The following is a 19,555-nucleotide window of genomic DNA, read 5'->3' on the forward strand; positions in this document are numbered from 1 at the left end:
AGAAAAAGTGAAATGAAGATATGAAATTTTAACTAATTTGCCTATTAAGGATTACAAAATTCCAAAGAAATTCAACACAGTTGGGAATGTGGGTCGAATGTGCTACTAATCATTTTGTTAAATTAACTTAAAAATAAATGGAAGCTTCAAAATTTTCTTTATGAAAAAAGTTTATTTTTACATAAATAAAATTGTTGTTTCTACCACATTCTTTTAAAAATATTTCCTCTATCATTGAAATAACTACCTTTTTGGTACAGGGAACATGGTACAGAATGGTCTACCAGTTCCTTTCCTAAACTTATCTTCTTCAGATAAAATACAGAACTGTGACTCAGTGGCTAGTCTAGCAACTGTTACTCTCTTTTATCTCTCCCATTAAGGGATTTCAGGACTTAATTCTCTAAGCATCTATTTACACAAAATTCTTAACATTATGCCACCAAAGATTTCACAGATTTTATGTAACAGATTTCGATAGCTTTGGTATCAACACACAGTGTAAACTAACCAAAGGAGCAACAAAAGATTCAGGAAAAAAAACTGTGGCTATCACAGTTGGAGCCCTAAAAAATTTACAAAAAGCAGTTAAGAATGAATTTTAAATTCAGTAACACTGAAACAATTAAAACAAGTCACTGCTTTCAAAGGAGTTACAGAAACACTAAGTTACATACAAATTACAACAGAAACACTAACTTACATACATCCACAAAGTAATATCATGGAATTATACAAGCATAAGGCACTTTAAAAATAATAATCAAATGTACAGAAGGATTAGATATAAGAAACTGTAATTGTCGGTAAAAAAAAAATACAGCTAAGTAAAGAAACATGAGGGATATACATGTGTCCCATGTAACTTTTAAAAATGTTTTGAGTGAAATCCCAGGTTTCATAAAAAGTTAAAAAAAAAACTTCCATCATCCATACTTTTAAAAGCATTCATCTATTGTGTTTACATATATTTAAAAGAAGTAAGGCAGTGGTTATCTACACCTGTGTTGAGGAAAAAATTTTTCCCCCTACTCAAGGAAGCTTTAGATTGTACATTCAAAGGGAGGGAAAACGGCCAATACTTCCAATGGCCAGTATTTCCATTCTAGAAACATGAAGGAAAAAAAAATAACATTTCTATTGGCAATTCAGCATTGAACCAAAAGAATTAATATCACAGAGTGTGATTTGGTAGAAAGAACATATAGAACTAGAAGCCAGAGTGCTGGAACTCAAGTTCTAGCTCTCCCACTTTCTCTGAGACTCAGTTTCATCAGGAAAATGAGGAGATATACATATATATATAGTACACAGAGTTTGACCCAATAATAAAGACAGGAAAAACTACATGAATGAAGAATGACCTAATGGTCATTATCCTAGACCTATGATATACAAGTGAATAGGTACTGAGTTTGGCTATTAGTATCTCAGACATACTCTCACATGGACAACGAACTAGACCCAGGACTGAATAGCAGGAATACAGACTGAAATGCTTTTCAGAAATAACAGTACTTCCAACAATTCCAAACTGCTTCCTGAGTTAAAAGCCCTCTTTTTTTTTTAAAGCAACATTCTTCCAGTGAAACAATATAGCTATGAATCACAGAACATCACAATATCTAAAAATTTAGGTGACCCAAAGGGGCAAAAGTGAGACATATGGTGAGCACAAACCAGTAGTATAACAGATCACCAACAATGATGTGCACACAAGTGGCAGCCCAGAAGGTACCATCCTAGAGATGCATTATCAGAAAAGAAAGTGGGCCAACCAAATAGCAAAAGTAAGGAACTGAACAGCCTGGAGTACTGCTCTGGTACCAGCATAATTTTAAAAGACTGCCAAGAAGACTTTCAGAAAATTGAGTGGATACCTTAGGGCAAATTGCTAAGAGCACATAAATAAAAGCCACACAAGAGGAAAAAGCATGAATAGGCTGTGATCTATACTGTTGGAGGGAATATCCTCACTGATGAGATCATAGGTCTACTAAAGTACTAAAATACTACCTAGTCTGAGGACTGTTGTAGGGAAAGCATTTGTAATAAAGCACTCTAAAACTGAGTTATTGTATTTCTGAGTTTCTTAATCACAGATAAAATTTACTTTTAAAAGTAAAACAAGCTTGTGAAAGTTTGGTAGGCACAAACTGACTCAGGAACAAGATCAAATACAATCCAGAGTCAAAATTAAGTAAATATTTTCCTTTTTAAAACAGGAAAAGATACACAAGGAAGTAAAGTCTTAATATTCAATTACAAAGCAAAGTGTCATAAATATCCATAACTATTGGAAATAAAGTCTTATACATCCATAGGTGCAAATATCACATGGGAAAAAGTGCAAGCATTATACATGTAGCAAATCTGCCCCCAATTTCCTGTAGCAGTCATTATTTCAACATCTAGTTGGTTGCGCTGCATTGGTTGTCTGGTTTCAAGGAATCATAGCCTTCTTTTAGCAGACCCCTCCATGTTTTAAGGAACCGGGCATTTTCAGTACATTTGAATGCCAGCTCTTCCACCTGGGCTGAAACAGCAGATGTGGCCTCAAGAAGTTTCATTAACGAAAAGGCTGCCTGTAATTAAAAAAAAAGAGAGAGAAACAGGAATCAAAGTATTGTAGTTTATTTCATAGTTATAAGTGGTAATTTCACCACAACCCTTCCAACAAATATACAATATAGAGATTCAACTCAAGATTTTTAGTGTGAAATTCTATATTAAAAATAAAAAGAAAAAAAAAACCTATACAAGATCTCGTTTCAGAGTGGCTAACATTTTTAACAAAGTAATTTGAATAGATTTGTGTCTCACACCACCTACCCAAATAAGTTTGAAATGGACATTAAAGGTCATACTAATATTATCAATAAAATCCAGCAGCGAGAGATAGAAAGAGAAAATCCATTTAAAATAACTGTTGGTGGAGTTGTGAACTGATCCAACCATTTTGAAGAGCAATTTGGAACTATGGCCAAAGGTCTGCACTCCAAAAAAAAAATGTTTTTTTAAGTGAAAAGAATCTATTTATACAAAAATATTTATAGCAGCTATTTCTGTGATGACAAAGAATTGAAAATTAAAGGGGATGTCCATCAATTGGGAATGATGAACAAGTTGTGGTACATAGCAACACTTTTTGCTGCAGAAAAGAACTGGAAACAAAGTGAGTGCCTATTAGTTAGGGGAATGGTTGAACAAACGTAGTATTTGAATAAGTGATTGATATAATTATCAATCATAACTCCAAAGTACTGAGGATGATATATACTTCCTATTTCTTGGCAGAGAGAAGATGAATTAGATGGAGGTGAAGAATGAGACATCCATTTTCAGAAAAGGCCAACATGTGAATTTTTTTTTTATTATACTTATTTATCAGAAAGGAAGGCACAGAAGTAGGTAATGACAGAGTTACAGAGTAAAGTTGATAACATTTTTTAAAAAACTACATAAGAGATTCCATTTCATGTATAATCTTTTTTCTGTATTTTTTGGTATACGGAAATGTTCATATTTGTTGATATTTGTTAAGTTCATAGTAAAGCAATAAACTAACACCTGCTATTTTATGCAACGTCACTTAAGAAATCATAATCCAACACCATTTCTTTACAGACTGAGTAAACTGAAACCCAAAGAAGTTATATAATGAGCCCAGGGTCACACAGGTTACCTACCTGATCTGTGATCTAAAGGATTCTAGGAAACATTTTTGCCAATTGTTCCAGGATATTTATCTCTAGAACAGTTTTCACAACCCACTCCCAAAAACTAAATTATTCTTCCCAAGTATAAGTAATCTTTATTTAAAATGTTTTTTAGAAGTACACAAATAAGTATAAAAGCATGTTCAGGTGCTGACATATATTTCCTCAACAAGAAACTTAATTCATCTTTTCTGAAGAAGGCTATCCTATTATTTCTTAAGATTACCTAGAGGGGAGAAAAATAAAAATAAATGTGTCTAATAGTCATCTAAAATTAATTTTTTTAAAAAATCAACGATATATATCGAACAAAACCTGGTTTATTCATTCCTCCACTTCCATTCTGAACATTCTGGGTTCATTCTTAAAAGCTCTCCAAGAAAGTGATTCTCTAACCCAATAAATCATTCCCTAAAATCTCTTATAATTATAATCCCTCCTTCTGCAATCTAAATCCATTTCCCTCTGTTCAGTCTTTGCTGGAAACAAATAGCTTTTTTTTGTTATTGCTGCAGGAGAGGATCTCACAAGAGTCTGTCAACGCAAAACTTGAAAGAATCTTATAAAATCTTAGATTGGAGCAGAGTGCCATGCAAGATGATAGATACAAAAAAAGTACCTGTAACCACTATTTACTGAAATCAACCAAGCTAAAAATTGCTCACAGTTATTTCCTCACTGGGGGGGGGGGGGGGGGGGGGGGGCGCGGAGCCAGATACCAAAGAGATTCACTAACCTTCATTACTTTCCTATTGCCTAGCACGACTGTCCGAAGTGAAACAAGGAGGATAGCAAGTAAGTTCCTGTATTATGTGCCAGGCACTGTACTAAAGGTTTTACAAATATTATCTCATTTGATCCTCACCATTATGGGAGGTAGGTGCTAATTAGCCCCATTTTGCAGCTGAAGAAACTGAGTCTGACAAAGGTCCTTATGTGACATACTTTAAAGTTAACCATTAAAGACTCGTGTAAGCAGGTAGGAATGCCTACCTCATCTGCAAATATTAAGTTCCAGCTACATGCTGGTGGCCCCCCTAAATCTGCAATGCACTGCCTTTTTTCTAGCTTTCTTAAAGCACAGATGAGGTGCCACCTCCTACAAGAGACCTTTCCCGATCCAAGTAACTACTCTTGTGTGAACTTTCTATTTACCTTTCTGAGGTGTTGTGGCTTAACAAACACCCCAACCGAAGGAGAACTCCTACAGAGCAGGGACTTTTAAAACATTCTGACTCCCCGGTGGCTCGCACATAGAGATGTTTCATTCTTTGTACGGGTACTCCCAAACCTCTGGCACAAAGCTTGGCACATAAATAATAGGTTCTTAATAAATGCTCGTAGACCGATTCTCAAATGTATCTGATCCTGTCAGTGAGATCGTGACCCCTGCGTGCCTGGCACGGAGTTGGAGCCAAAGTCCAGAAGGAGAACGACAAGCTCGGGGAACGCCTCCAGAAAATCCCCCCAAAGCTCGGGAGGGCAGGTTTCACTGCCCAGAGGGGCTGGGATCCCACGCAGACTCAGTAGCGCCGTTGAGCTTCGGAGGGGTGGGGAACGATACGGACCCGAAGTCAAGGACAGGCCGTTCGGGGGAAGGGGCCTGGTGGGTTTAACCCGTTCACTGCCCAAGGCCCAGCGCTCGGGGGCAGACCTGGCGAACCTGGGGCTGCGGGTGGGCGGCATCACCCGGAGTCCCACCCGCGGCCGCCTCCCACCCCCCACCCCCCACCCCGGGATACCAAGTCCCTGGCCGGGGCGGCCCCTGCGCGGCCGAAGCGGAGCTTTTGTCTCAGCAGGGCCGAGCAGGGGAGGGAGGAGAGACTCCCGGGAACCGAGGGCGGGCGCCGGACTTACTCACATCATCGATCTGCATCTCTACCTCCTCCAGCGGGTCCACGGACGGCGGCTCCACGGCTCGGCCCCGGCCCCGGCCCCGGTTCTGGATTCTCCCGGCCAAAACTGCCGGGAGCTCCGGGGACAAGGAGAAAGCGGCGGCGCGGGCCAAGGGGGACGAAGGAGAAGACGGGGGAGGAGGAGGAGGCGGCGGCGAAGCTCGGGCCTCGGCCATGGTGAACAGAAAGTGTCAGGAAGGCGGAGCAGGGTCCGAGAGATCCAAACGAACCGACACCAACCGTCAGAGTAACGGTCTTTCAACTACGCGCGCCCAAGACGGGGGCCCCGCCCCTTTCTCCCTTCCCCCTCCTCCCGCTGTCTCGCACCGCCCTCCGAGTCGTGGAGGGGGAGTAGCAAGAGCAAAGTCAACTTGAGCACCCGGAACCAGCCAATAAGATTCCGGACACAGGCTTCCATTTATAAGCCCAACGCGCCTGCGCAAAGGATTTGCTCCATCGAGAGCTCCCTTGAGCTAGTTCCGGAGCACTACAAATCCCAACATGCGCTTCTCTGCCTTGTCTTCTTCCCTTCTCCATTCGCGTTGTATGATGGGATTCACAGACTTCCCCCAAGCTGTGATCTTTAAGTTCCCGTTAGAGAGGCGCCAAACTTCAGTAGAGGAACTAAAGGACTCCATATCCCGTCAGGCCATGAGGCCCGTGCGCCTGCGCAGAATCCTAGAGAGGCGGGAAAGGAACGAAGTGGGGTCAATGAGACGACTCCGTGGAAAGTCAGTAGAGGCGCTGGTGGAGCGAAGGGTGCATGGCGCCCCCCGCCGCCTAGAGGTCCTGCGGAGGCTGAGTTAGTAGATTCGTCCCGCTCGGCTCGGAGGCGGAGAAGCCCACCTGTGCTTGTCGTCATGTTGGTGCCTCTGGCGAAGCTGTCCAGCCCCGGTGAGCTGGGGACCCTAGTGAGGTCTGGGGAAGGAGGAGGAAGAGCAGGGAATGAAAGGAGGCGGAATGCCTAGCCCGCCCCCCCAAAACTAGGGCAAAGGTCATGCCAGTCTTTGTGACTCCCGGACCGGCTCTCCCAATCTCTGCCTCCCCGTCTCGGGAGCAGCTGCGCCGCGGGGCCGCCCCGGGCAGGGCTGGCAGCCGGGGTAAAGGTAAAGGGCAGAGGGGACCTGTCAGCCCCGGCTCCCGCTCCTCTCCACACGCCCACCTCAGACCCGAGCCTGCCCTCTCCTTGACCCTGGCCGGGGCTCAAGTGCGCCCAAGGGAGTGGTCACCCCACAATTAAAGTGCCCACGAGATGCCCCCAAATCAACCTCCCAGCTCCTCCCTTGGAGGTCAGGACAAGAAAATTTCTTAGAATAAGAACAGCGTTATAAAATTTAAAGTGGGGTGGAGAGTGGTGTGTGTAGTGATTCTTAGAATGGAGTCGAAGAAAAAAGTTTTTCTTATAAAAAGAAGTGTTATACAGTTTAAAAAGCCAAAAGTTTATTGGTTGTGGTGGTGTTTTGTTTTGTTTTTTACTCTGTTACAGCTACAGTAATTATATTACCTTTTATTTAATCCACACCTGTCTTTTCATCTGGGTAGGGAACTCCTGGTGTGGAAACTACTCCACCCCACTGTTAACTATTTTTCTAAAATATAGCTTTTATTATCTCCTCCAAGACCATACGTAGAGAAGTTGATCATTTTATTTATTATATTTGCAGGTCATATTGAGAAATCTGACATTTTGCATATTGTGATATAAGTCAAGTTAATGGTCAGGAAAGGCTACAGGTTTACCTCTCTGTAATCCAGAGTTTAGTCTCAGAAAACCCAAACAGGCTTTGTTTGAATTTTGAAAATTCAAAGCTTGTTATATCTGGATAAATAGAATTATAGTGATGAAGTTACCTGTAGGAATAAGCCTTCCTAGGCAGCCCTGTCTTCCCTTCCGCTCCCTAATATGCAGACTCATATAATATTAAAGCTGCAAGAGACTTCAGAGGTTATCTAGATCAATACCTATCCATGTCATAAATTCTGTCTAGAACATTTCCAGCGTGTGATCATCTAGCTTCAGAAGACTTCTAGTGAGGACTTCATAGTGCCATCTCCCCACCTCCACACATACAAATACATTCAGTTACCATGCCATCCCTTACAGTCAGTAGCACACTCTGATTTTGGATAACTCACTTAAGAAGCTTTTCCCTAGCCAATATCTGAGTTCTTATATTTTCTGCCCCTTGATTGTGTACCCATTTTCAGCTGTGATGGTGTGCTGACAGAAAAGAAGCCAGGAAATGCTGAGTCAATGTTTTTAGACTTTGAACATTAATTCAATTACTGATTCTCTAAATTCAAGGTCTGTCCCCAGTGACCCATGAGGCACAGCATGGTACAGTAAAAAGGCTGTTGGATTTAGATTCAGAGGACCTGGGTTCAAATGTTGGCAACAGTTTCCTCCTATATATAAAAGGGGTTGGCCTTTTAATGGCCAATAAGATCCTTAAATGATCTCATGACCTTAATTCCATAGTATGATCCATTCACCCAAAGCCTAATTAGTCTTCCACATGACAACCCTTCATATCTTCAAAGACTGCCATTATGGTCCCTCCAAACTTTTTTTTTTCAACATATGACAGCATATCGTACGTTGAATTGTAGAGTTAAGAACATTGATCTTAGAGTCAGAAGACCTATGTGAAAGTGCTGACTTTGATACTGACTAGCTGAGTGACCCCAAAAGTGTTATATTACCTATTTCAGAATTATGGTGAGAAAAGTACAGATCACAACCCATTTATGTCTTCTAATGTTGTGTATTTTCTGCCATATTCTTTGGTAGATCCTTCCATAAATCCTTAGGATTTACCTAATTTGCCAGAAGCCCTCCTAGTTTTTTTGGGTTTTGGCTTCAACTTTGTGGTTATCCATCAGCATTTGGTAGAAGAGCATTTGACTTGACCCAGAAAAGATTTGGGGTTCACATCCCTACTCTGACACTTATAAGCTTTGTGACCATGAGCAAATCATTATACTTCTCTCTGAGCCATGTTAAGAAGATAAATTTGTAGATTGGCCCTCATTGTTGTGCACACCTTTTCCACTGTGATGGTTTGCAGGAAGTACTGGGTCAGCATTTTTAGATTATGAACATTAATTCATTTATGGTTCTGTACATTCGAGTTCTATCTGAGAACTGATAAGTTGATATACTTCTGGAGAACCTGAAACATATACATATTGGCATTTTGGCTATTAAGAAAAAACAAACAAGACATAGGTCAATGTGGCTAAATAGGTCCTTTGCCTAGTATTCAGCCCCCTCCACGATGTGGTTCCAGCATGTCTTTCTAGGTTTGGTTTTAGTCTATTCTCCGTGTACCTGGAATGGTGTGTATAATAGTTTGATTGGAAGAATAGTGATATTTAATGGAATTGTAGAATTTTAAAGCTGGGAGAGGCTTTAAAGAACATCTAGCCCAATCCCCTCATTTTACAGATAAGGGGCTGATACTAGAGAAGTGAAGGGACTTGGCCCGGATATGAGTCTGTGGCAGAGTTGGGTTTGCACCCAGGCCTGTCTCGTTCCAAATGCAGTAGTCTTTCCACTGTGCCCTGCCGCTTCACAGGGATATGTTTACCATGAAAAGTAAATTACAAAAGTAATGTCCTTGATTTTTATGCAGCACATCAGTGCTTACATGCCCTAAAAATAATCAAGAAGGATTGTCTGCTACATCCTGGTGCTGCAAGATGGGCTTCAGCTTCTGTGGTGCCTCGTATCACCACACACTATACAATCTGTCCTCGGGAGAAAGACAGTCGATGGGAAGGTAAGTAAGAAGTGGCAGAAAATTGTTGCAAGTTTTTCTAGGTAAAGCCAGTGTGAAAACACTAAGCATGGGACAATTTCAAAGTTTCCTTTTAAGGAATGACGTATCTGTAGTTTTCCCATGATAATTCAACGTTTACATTTTGTATTCAGTGTATCTAAATTGTACTTTTGCCAAATAAATTCATAAGTACTAATCTCTAGGTGAGTTTACATTTAGATGCCGGTATATGTGAAGAATCAAAGCTGAGACTTGATTTACCAAGGCTAATAAAATCAACACTGTTCCAGGATTTAGGAAGCACCTACTATAGCAATATACTTATTATAAATATTGTATTTAGGTTAGAATTTGTAATATCTAATAGAAATGTCTAGAAATAGTACCTAATTCTTTTTTTTAAACCTCATTTAAAGGAGTGAACATGGAGAGATTTGCAGAAGAAGCTGATGTAGTAATAGTTGGTGGAGGCCCTGCTGGTCTCTCTGCAGCTATTCGTCTAAAACAGTTGGCTGCTAAACATGAAAAAGAAATTCGAGTATGTCTGGTGGAGAAGGCTGCTCAGATAGGAGCCCATACTCTGTCTGGTGCTTGTCTTGAACCGTCTGCTTTTGAAGAACTCTTCCCGGACTGGAAAGAGAAAGGGGTATGCACAGCTATCGGTTGTTGTTTTTAAAATCATCTCCATTCCAAATATTTGTATAAATACTTTTCAGTTAAAAAAGTTTTCTCAGTGGGTGATTATGAACATTTTTAGTGAATAAGGGGAAAGCTAGGACTAAAATTATTTTTAAGTGTCAAGGTTGTAATTTTGAGATTTTAATTTAATTTTCTGCATATTTACAGGATTTATGATACAACCTATGTTTGAACCATTTATATTGAAAAAAAATAGAGGATTTTCATTAAGTTTTGTTATGTAATCCTTCTTCGAATCTTATTTATAACCTTGAAACAATGCTTCCAATCCAGAGAAGCTAACTTGAATTTTGAAAATAAACATACAGCCCCTCTCCCTCTCTTTCTTCTCTTTCCTTCCCTTTACACCCTTTCTATATCTCCCTGTCCCTCTCTCTCTGTCTTTCCCTTTTTCTCACAGTCTCTATCACCCCTCCTCCTCCCCCATATCACAAGAAAGTTGGCTGCTAGGAGATATTTTTTCAGCCACAGGAGCTCAGGAAGGCAACGTTTTAAAGCGCACTGAAAGGAGTTGCTACACCAAGAAAATCATACATCTTTTAAAGTACTCAAGATGTATAAACTCACATAGACTAGAGCAAATTGATGTCTAATAGTTGTTGTCTATGCTTGGCTCTGCTGCTAATTTGACTTTGGGCACACACTTCCATACCTGTTTCCTAATTTGTAACGGTGATACCCTGCCTCACAGGGTAGTTTTACAATATATTACCTTATTTTGACGACAGAATGAGGTAACATGAGAAAACTCATAGGAAAAAGGTAAAAAATGGATACCATCCTTGTGCTTTTCATATTGAGCAAATCGGATCCAGAATGGTGTCTGTTCCTCTTTTCTATATAATAACTGAAGTACATACTTTCAGATTAATGTTACCAATTCTGGTATAAAAAGAAAGGTTGTTCTTCACAGATCTCCCAGTGTGTTGACTGTTTTATAAGTTCTAACTCAGAGATACATCACCACCTAAAATAATATAAAACCTGTTAATCACCATAAAGTGATGAAAAAGGAATGCAGTGTTTTTGTTTTAAGTGTAAAATAAATATTTTTATGAATAACTTTCTAAATTTTCCTCATTCTTGATATATAGGCTCCACTCACCACTCCTGTAACAGAAGATAAATTTGGAATTTTAACAGAGAAATTTAGAATTCCTGTGCCAATACTTCCAGGTAAGGAATAAGGAATTCTGAGCACTAAGTGAGAAGGTAGGAAAGTGGAAATGAGGTATAAGTATTGTAGCTGTATAGGGTAATTTGCTTTTTAAAATCCTTTGCTGTAATTTGATTTTTATTTCAATATAGGTACAAATCTAGACCAAACTGTAACAAAATAATGGAATCATTACTGAAGAAGTTAGACTTGGGACAGATGAATAGCTGTAATTAAAATATATGTGCTTCTTTTTTCCATGTCTGTTGTCTCCCAATTCAAGTTATCTTCTGTCCCCTCGTGGTGGTAAGGAAGTAACCCTGGGCTGTCAAAGACACACGTTCTGACGGCACCTAACAAATTGAAAGTTCTTCAGTGATAAGCTATGTGTCTGTCATCTGAGCTGGGCTCATTTTTTTAAAGTTTATTTTATTTTTAACTAGACACGCAAATATTTTCATATAAAAAGAGTGTTGTATATGAAACTGCAAATATCATTATGTATTGATTGTTTTTTGGTTTGGGGTTTAAAAAAGAAATACTAAATTCAGCACACTAATCCCAAAAGCTATCTTGCTTGTTAATGTTTTCTCTCTCAACCTCCTTCTCTTCTGTGCATTTTAAAAAATGTTTTATTGATGCTTTTTTTTTCTTTAGTCCTTCTAACCCCCCCAATTTTTTTTAAACTTTTACTTGTAACATGTATGTAGACATACAAAACATAAACATATACTGGATATGTCTAAAAATACGTATCTTATTTTACACCACGAATTCATCACTTCTCTGTTAAGAAGGGGATAGTATATTTTCTTCTTAGTCCTCTGGAGTCACAATTGGTCATTGCATTGATCAGAGTTCTTAAGTCTTTCAAAATTATTTTTCTTTTTAGTGATGTAGTCATTGTATGATTCATTCTCCTGGTTCTTCTCACTTCACTTTTCATCAATTCATACAAGTTTTCACAAGTATCTCTTATAATCTTTCCTTTCTTCCTAACTTTCCTATTAGTGTTGAAGATAACACCGTCCTCCCAATCACCCAGACTCAAATCTTATATGTCATCCTCAATTCCTCTTTCTCTCTCACTATATCCAATCAATTTGCCAAGTCCTATCAGTTCTACCTTCATAACATCTCTCATATATTCCCCTTTCTTGGTTCTGACATGAGCACTATCCTGGTGTAGGCCCTCATCCCTTCATGTCTAGACTGTTGCCATAGCTTTCTGATTGGTCTCCCTACCTCAAATCTCTCCCCACTCTGGTCCATCCTCCACTGGGTTGTCAGATAGATCTTCCTAAAGGATAAGTGTGACGATATCACTCTCCTATTCAATAAACTCCATTGGCTCTCCTATTACCTTCAGGATAAAATACAAAAATCTATTCAGCTTTTAAAACACTTCATAACTTTCTTAGACTTTACTCCTCTCCATGCAATCTATGATCCAGTGACATTGGCCTCCTTGCTGTTCCTGGAATATGACAGTTCATTTTTCCCACACGTTTTCACTAGCTGTCCCCCATACCTAGATTCTCTCTCCTTATTTCTGTCTCCAAGCTTCCCTGGCTTCTCACAAGGACCAGCTAAAATGCCATCTTCTATAAAAAACATTTCTTAATTCCCCTTAATGCTAGTACCTTCCCTCCTTTGATTTTGATTTGATTTGATCCAGTTTACCCTATATATTTCTTGTTTATATATAGTTGTTTATATGTTGCCACCCCCATCAGACTGTGAACTCCTTAAGAGCAGAGACTATTTTTTACCTTTCTTTGTATTCCTGGTGCTTAGCACAGTGCCTGATATCTAATGATTGCTTAATAAATATTGGTTGACTTGGCTCTGAATCTGTCCCTTTCATCATTTCTTATGGCTCAATAATAATCTATTACATTAATATATCATAATTTTTTTACCATTCCCCCAATTAATGGGAAGCTTTTCAGTGTCTAGTTCTTTGCTACATTAAAAAGACTGCTATGAATATTTATTGCCCATAGCAGTTACATTTTTTTCTTTTGTTTTCTTTCTTTTTTCTTGTTGGGGCACATGCCTAGTAGTTGTATGGTTGGGTTGAAGGATATACGCAGTTTAATGACTTTGGGGGCATAGTTCCAAATTGCATTCCAGAATGGTTGAACCAATTCACAGTTCCACCAGCCTTAGTTAATTTCAAAGGCACCTATCACTGGAAGTTTGACCGTCAAGGGATATTCAGGTGAAATAGTGAATGGTATTAACTCACGAAACAGTGATAGATAAGGGATAGAGGAACTGTGATGTGCATTATGGAGAATGTACCCATATAATGATGAAACATGGATTCTTAGTGTATTGAAATAAATACTAAACTCAGATCTTCATTACTTAATTTTTATTTTTAAGAATATGATTTTTAAAATATATTACCAGTAAATACTTAAAAGAATGCATTCTGTATTTGTAGGTCTTCCAATGAATAATCATGGAAATTATATTGTGCGCTTAGGCCATTTGGTTAGTTGGATGGGACAACAAGCAGAAGAGCTTGGGGTTGAAGTGTACCCAGGGTATGCAGCTGCAGAGGTAATGAAATCTTCTTCTACTATCCTAATAAGAAGGAGACATTTTTATTTTGAAGGTTGTAGTTTAATAAGATGTATGCATGAGAAGAGATTTGTTCATGTAAAGAAATTACATTTTAGTTTTATAGAAAGAAATAGAGATTAATTTGTTTCTGTCTTTAAAAATAAGGTCCTATATCATGAAGATGGCAGTGTAAAAGGAATTGCTACTAATGATGTAGGCATACAGAAGAATGGAGCACCGAAGGTAAACTTCTTAATAATAATTGAAATTGATAAAAGTGTTAAAGGAACGTAAAGATAATGAAAATGCATTTGACATTTTGACAAAAAAAAAAATTTAACGGTGCCATAAATTGCCCAAATAGTTAAGAGAATTCTCAAATATCAGTTAACAGAACTTTTTTCTTTTCTTTTTTTTTCAAATATTATTTTGGACTCAAACACCAAAACTCAAATACACAATAGAGAAAAGAAAAAGAAACACATCATAAACTTAAATTTTGAAACTTAAATTCAAAGTAAGGAAAAAAAGCATGTCATATGCACAGCAGAAGATAAAGAGAGGATTCAAAATATTAGCAATAAATTTCAATATCAAGAAAGCCTGTCCTACATGTCATGTTGAGAGCTGTCCATCTTTTCTTTGCTTCCTTGAAAGTTTTTTTTGTTCTCTGCTGTTCACTTTTCAATTTGTTCTTTTTCCCCCTTTACCTCCCCCTACCCTACCCAAGACTACATATATACATACAATACATACATATATAGATGTATACTTTCCCTAACAAATTCTACTCCTGATCTTTGTTTTTATATTTGTTCGTATCTCTTATTTCCTATCCCTCCTGACTCCTTTTCTTTACTTCTACTTGCTACTTTGCCCTCCTGTTGCTAAGCCTACCCCTACCTCCAATGATCCCTCCCAAGCCTGTAAATCTAAACACCCTTCTATACCCGCCTTTTACCTATTCCCTCACTCTCCCTCTAAAAATCCCTCCCTTATCCTCTCCCCTCTCAGTATCCCCTTACCATTTTATTTCTTCTGAATTTAGAAGACTTTTATACTCATAACATACATACATATATGCATATGTATGTATTATTCCCTCTTGAACCATTCCTAATAAAAGTAGATTACCAGAACTACCAGTCCTCCCATCTAAATCCTCTGTGTACGTTCTTCCTCTTAAGATTCATTTGTATGAGATAATTACTCTTTTTAGCTATTTCTATACGGTTTTACTTTTTTTTTTTTTCGGTGAGGCAATTGGAGTTAAGTGACTCACCGAGGGTCACACAGCTAGTAAGTGTCAAGTGTATGAGGTCGAATTTGAACTTAGGTCCTCCTGACTCCAGGGCTGGAGCTCTATCCACTGCACCACCTAGCCGCCCCTACGGTTTTACTTTTTAAAGTCATTATCATATTCAGGTCTATCCCAATCTTTCATACAAACTACCCGATTACTAATAATAATCTTAAACATATGTTTTACATATATAAAAGGTAAACAGTCTGTCTATTATTGAGTTGCTTGTAGTTGGTCTTTGTTACGTACCTTATATTTCTCTTAGCTCTTGTATATCAAATACTCTTTTAAGTTCAGGTTTTTGTTTTTTGTTTTTTAACAAAGTCCTGAAAGTCTGATAAGTTGATCAGATGTCCATTTTTTTTTCATTCAAAATTATACTGAATTTTGCTGGGTGTGAGATTTTTGGCCAGAACCCCAGTTCTGTTGCTCTTCAGTATATAATGTTCCAAGACCTGCAGTCCTGTAGGGTCACTGATGCTAGGTCTTGTGTGATTCTAACTGGCACTGCCATAGTTAAATTGTTTTCTTCTTGTTGCTCTTAATATTTTATCCTTGAGCTAGGGGTTTCTGAATTTAACTATACCGTTCCTATGAGTTTTCTTCATAAGGTCTCTTTCAAGTGGTGATCAATGGATTTTTTTCTGTTTCTACTTTCCCCTTTTGTTCTAATGCTTCAGGATAATTTTCTTTAATTATTTCTTGTATTATAGTATCAAAAGTCTCTTTTTGGTCATAGCTTTCAGGTACTCCAATTATTCTTATGTTTTCTCTTCTTGATCTGTTTTCCAGATCAGTTGTTTTTCTTATAAGATGTTTCACTTTCTCTTCTATTTTTTTCATTCTTTCTATTTTGTTTTATTATTTCTTGGTCTCTTTTAACTTCACTGGCTTCCCCTTGCCCAATTCTAATTTTCAAGGTGTTGTTTTCTTCCCTAAGATTCTGGATCTCCTCTTCTAATTGGTTGACTTTCTTTTCATAATCTTCTTATTTTTCATGGATTGTTTTTATTTATTTATTTATTTTAGTTTTTCCTCAGTCTCTGTCATTTGATTTTTAAAGTCCTTTTTAAGTTCTTCTATAAATTCTTTTTGGCAGGTGACCATTTGACATTACTCTTTGGGATAGAAGAGAGTTTCTTTATTTCAATATCTTCCTCTGAAGATGAACCTGGTCTTCTCTATTCCCATAATAATTTTCTATGGTTGGATTCTTTCTCTTTTGCCTGTGCATTTTTGGTGGTAGTAACTTAATTTTTGTAATCACCTCTAGTCTTGGGGTATTGGTGATGGTGCCACTTGCCTCAGATATTCAGTTCTCCCCTCTAGCCTAGAATCAAAGCCAAACCTCCAGCCTCCTGTGAGTGCCCACAGCCAGCGGTATCCTACCCCATTGCTTCAGCACTGGCTGGGCATGTGCTGGTTCCTTCTCTTTCTACAGCACAGCTGGGTCTGCCATTCCTTGTCAGCAAAGGTTCCCTCGATCTTCCCTAGCTCAGACACCCAACTCCCCTTACGGTCCGGGGTAAAAGTTCCTTTGGTTGCTGCAGAGGGCTGCACCTGCTAACCTTAGGATTTGTGACTTGTTTAAGCAGCCTGCCACTTGTTAAAGGGGACCCTAGCCTGGAGGTGTTTGCTCCTCACAAGAACCAAACCTCATCCTGGAGTTTTTCTTCAAATCTCTGATTGTCCCCAGAAGTACCCTATTCTTAATTTATTTTTACCACATACACCCCACCCTTTGTTCACCTCAGGAGCTGTTTTATCTTTTGTGTGGGAAAATCTGGTGAGCTTAGAATTTTCTGACCTACTCCACCATCTTCTCAGAATCCTCTCCTGATTTAAAAAAAAAAACTTTGAAATGTTGCTGAGGCACTCAGGTTCAGAGCCTTAAACACCTGTGGTACAAACATGATAGTATGAAGTTGTCCAAGAGAGGAATGAACAAAGAATCAGTCTGTACTTAATCTCTTTTGAAGCCAAACCTCCTATCACTCATATATGTTTATATGTGTGTGTACGGATATGTCTGTGTATATATTATATATAGAGATATAGATATATGTATATTTATATGTTAGGTACACATATATTTGGTTCTTTAAGTATCTTAACATGAAGTCTATAGATACATTTTGTATACATGTATTATATATAGTATATGCTATCCACATTTGGAAATTGCAGTACTGGCAATGATTACTTTCTCTATATTCAGAAATGGAACTGAAAAGCTCAGAGTAGGGACAGATCTTCTTTCTATACTGTGGTCACCAAAGACTATTCTTTTGTTTTCAAGTTATACCTACTACTTATCTAAGAATTATGTTTTCTTTACATCCAGAAGGACTTCGAGTTGGTTTATGTTTAAACACACTGTAAAATAAGAAACACATCATCCAAGAAATGAGGACAAATTCTACCAACCAAAGTTTTCTGGCAGCCTCCCCAACGGAAGGCATCAAGGGGCCTGCCTAGGATGACTTCCATGGTGCTAACACAAGGAAACTTCTACCTTCTGCTTCCAGCCTGATCTCCCAACCCCAATGTGGAAAACTTCCATTGCAAAGACTCCTTTGACCCCAGGCCTTCCATTTCCTGCTGTGCTTGTCAAAGGAGAGGACTTCCATCTCCTCCTGAGCCATTTTCTGCCTAATCTACAGCCTTTGGAGGGAGGAAAAGTAGTGAAATGGGGCCTCATTTGACCATCTGTTGTTTGCCTTCTGTCTTGTGCTACATTGGTCTCCAACCCTGATCTTCAGATTCCTTTGGGAAAAGGAATGGCCCCCTCCACTCAGTATTGAACATTTTTATACCTGGTCATGATCTACACATCTCAGTGATTGTGAAATCACATAGGTCATCATCAAACCTCATTTTCCATCCCCCACCATCTGGTTTCTTATTTCTGTCCCCATCCACCTTCCCATCCCAAACCACTAACCCACCCATTCCACTGTGCCTTTAGGCAACAAACTTCCCTTCACCCTAAATCTTTTCCTTTACCATTCATTCTGTCTTCTAGCCGTTGTTGAGACCTGGCTGCCCCCTGATGCCACAGCATCCCTGGACACCAGGTACTAGCTGAATTTCTGGCCTTGCCTTCAGCTCTTTGGTTGAGGCAGAGAAGTTGGAATATTTCTTGCTCCCTCTTGCCACTTCCAGGTTATCATCACCTCAGTCACTCAGTAACCTCTTCTCCTTTAAGGTTCATGCTATTTATATCTACTACCCAATCAAAATCCTGGTAGCTGTTGTCTACAGACCTCTGGGTCACTTCCTTCTTTGTTCAATGAGTTCAGTACATGGCTCACAAATTTGCTTTCTTCCCTAACCCCTGCCCTTCTACTAGAAGACTTCAACGTACACATTGATTCTCCCTCATCTTAACAACTCAGTTCCTCAACTTACTGACTTACCGTGACCCACTCTTTCACCCACCTCAACCTCACATAAAGATGGCCATGACTTTGATCTTGCAGTCTCCCACAAATGTACCACCTCCATGTTCAAGAATTCTGAAATTCCTTTATGTGACCATAGTCTACTGCGTTTTCACCTCTTCCTCTGCCTTCTGTACCAAACCTTGCTCTTTGTGCACATCACAACCTCTAATCCCTCAATTTTCTCCTAGGCCATCTCTGCAGTAGCCACTCTCTCCCCTTTTCTCCATCTTGACCTGTTGATGAAGTAGTTTAACTCTCTACTGTTCTCTTTTCTTGAGGCCCTGGACTCACCAGTTGTGCCCTGTCAAGCTTTAGCCCTGGATCACTCCAATAGAGGAAGTCACACAACCATTCTGACTAGGTCCACTACAGATTTATGTTATACAACCTTAACTGGGCTTTCACTGCAGTTAGGCAATCCTACTGTCTACCACTGTGGTTATACGATAGAGTTTACATTTTTTTGGAATTGTGTTACACAGAAGTCCTACTTCTGTACCTCATCATGGTGTGAATGGAGGTAGATGATCCTGGGTTCTTGAAGGCTGTGCCACAAAGAACAAGCAATGAAAGGCTTTTGTTACTGCCTGACATCAAGAACCAACCTAGCTAAGTGTTGAGAATATCACCAGGTTAGCTTTAGGAAGGTTAATTTTTTGGCTGTAGTCTCTTGTTCCAAGTCTTGGAGGAACTTGTGATTTGCCCTGGCCAAAGGATTATACTTACCAATAAAATCATTGATTCTTGAAATATTTAAAGGGTGTTTTAAAACATAATTTTAAATATTTCCTAGATTCACAGAATTTTAGAACTAGAAGTGACTCTAAACATCATCTAGTTTAGCTCCTTCATTTTACAGATTAGGAAATTAAGGCCCAACAAGGTTAAGTTGCTTGCCTAAGGTCACACAATTTCCTGCCTCCCTGGCTAGTGTTTTTTCCATTAAAACATAGCATGAAAGCCTCTGATCTCATATTCCTG

The 19,555-nt window shown here is 39.0% G+C and overlaps 2 protein-coding genes across 2 annotated transcripts in view; one reads left to right on the forward strand and one right to left on the reverse strand.

The window, feature by feature from the left end:
- Positions 1-199: 199 nt before the first annotated feature.
- CUNH4orf46 (chromosome unknown C4orf46 homolog) lies at positions 200-5,987 on the reverse strand. The gene is made up of 2 exons (XM_027866881.1): positions 5,581-5,987; positions 200-2,585 (listed from the first exon to the last, which is right to left on the reverse strand). The coding sequence occupies exons 1-2, from the start codon at positions 5,788-5,790 to the stop codon at positions 2,412-2,414; spliced, it is 384 nt and encodes a 127-aa protein (XP_027722682.1). The 5' UTR covers positions 5,791-5,987; the 3' UTR covers positions 200-2,411.
- A 359-nt stretch (positions 5,988-6,346) lies between these two features.
- The window catches only part of ETFDH (electron transfer flavoprotein dehydrogenase), a 31,640-nt gene continuing 18,431 nt past the window's right edge, over positions 6,347-19,555 (forward strand). Inside the window, exons 1-6 of the mRNA XM_027866916.1 lie at positions 6,347-6,508; positions 9,250-9,396; positions 9,813-10,042; positions 11,190-11,271; positions 13,704-13,822; positions 13,991-14,068. Of these exons, the coding sequence (XP_027722717.1) occupies positions 6,475-6,508; positions 9,250-9,396; positions 9,813-10,042; positions 11,190-11,271; positions 13,704-13,822; positions 13,991-14,068 (690 nt within the window). The 5' untranslated portion in view covers positions 6,347-6,474. The remainder of the gene's footprint in view (positions 6,509-9,249; positions 9,397-9,812; positions 10,043-11,189; positions 11,272-13,703; positions 13,823-13,990; positions 14,069-19,555) is intronic.

Source organism: Vombatus ursinus, unplaced genomic scaffold (genome assembly GCF_900497805.2).
Source record: "Vombatus ursinus unplaced genomic scaffold, bare-nosed wombat genome assembly UNPS02014784.1, whole genome shotgun sequence".
In the NCBI taxonomy this organism is placed as follows: domain Eukaryota; kingdom Metazoa; phylum Chordata; class Mammalia; order Diprotodontia; family Vombatidae; genus Vombatus; species Vombatus ursinus.

Coding starts and splice junctions, on each gene's coding strand:
- CUNH4orf46 (XM_027866881.1), bottom strand. CDS start 5,790: ATGGCCGAGGCCCGAGCTTCGCCGCCGCCTCCTCCTCCTCCCCCGTCT. Junction 2,586..5,580: donor TAGAGATGCAGATCGATGAT/GTGAGTAAGTCC, acceptor TTTTAATTACAG/GCAGCCTTTTCGTTAATGAA.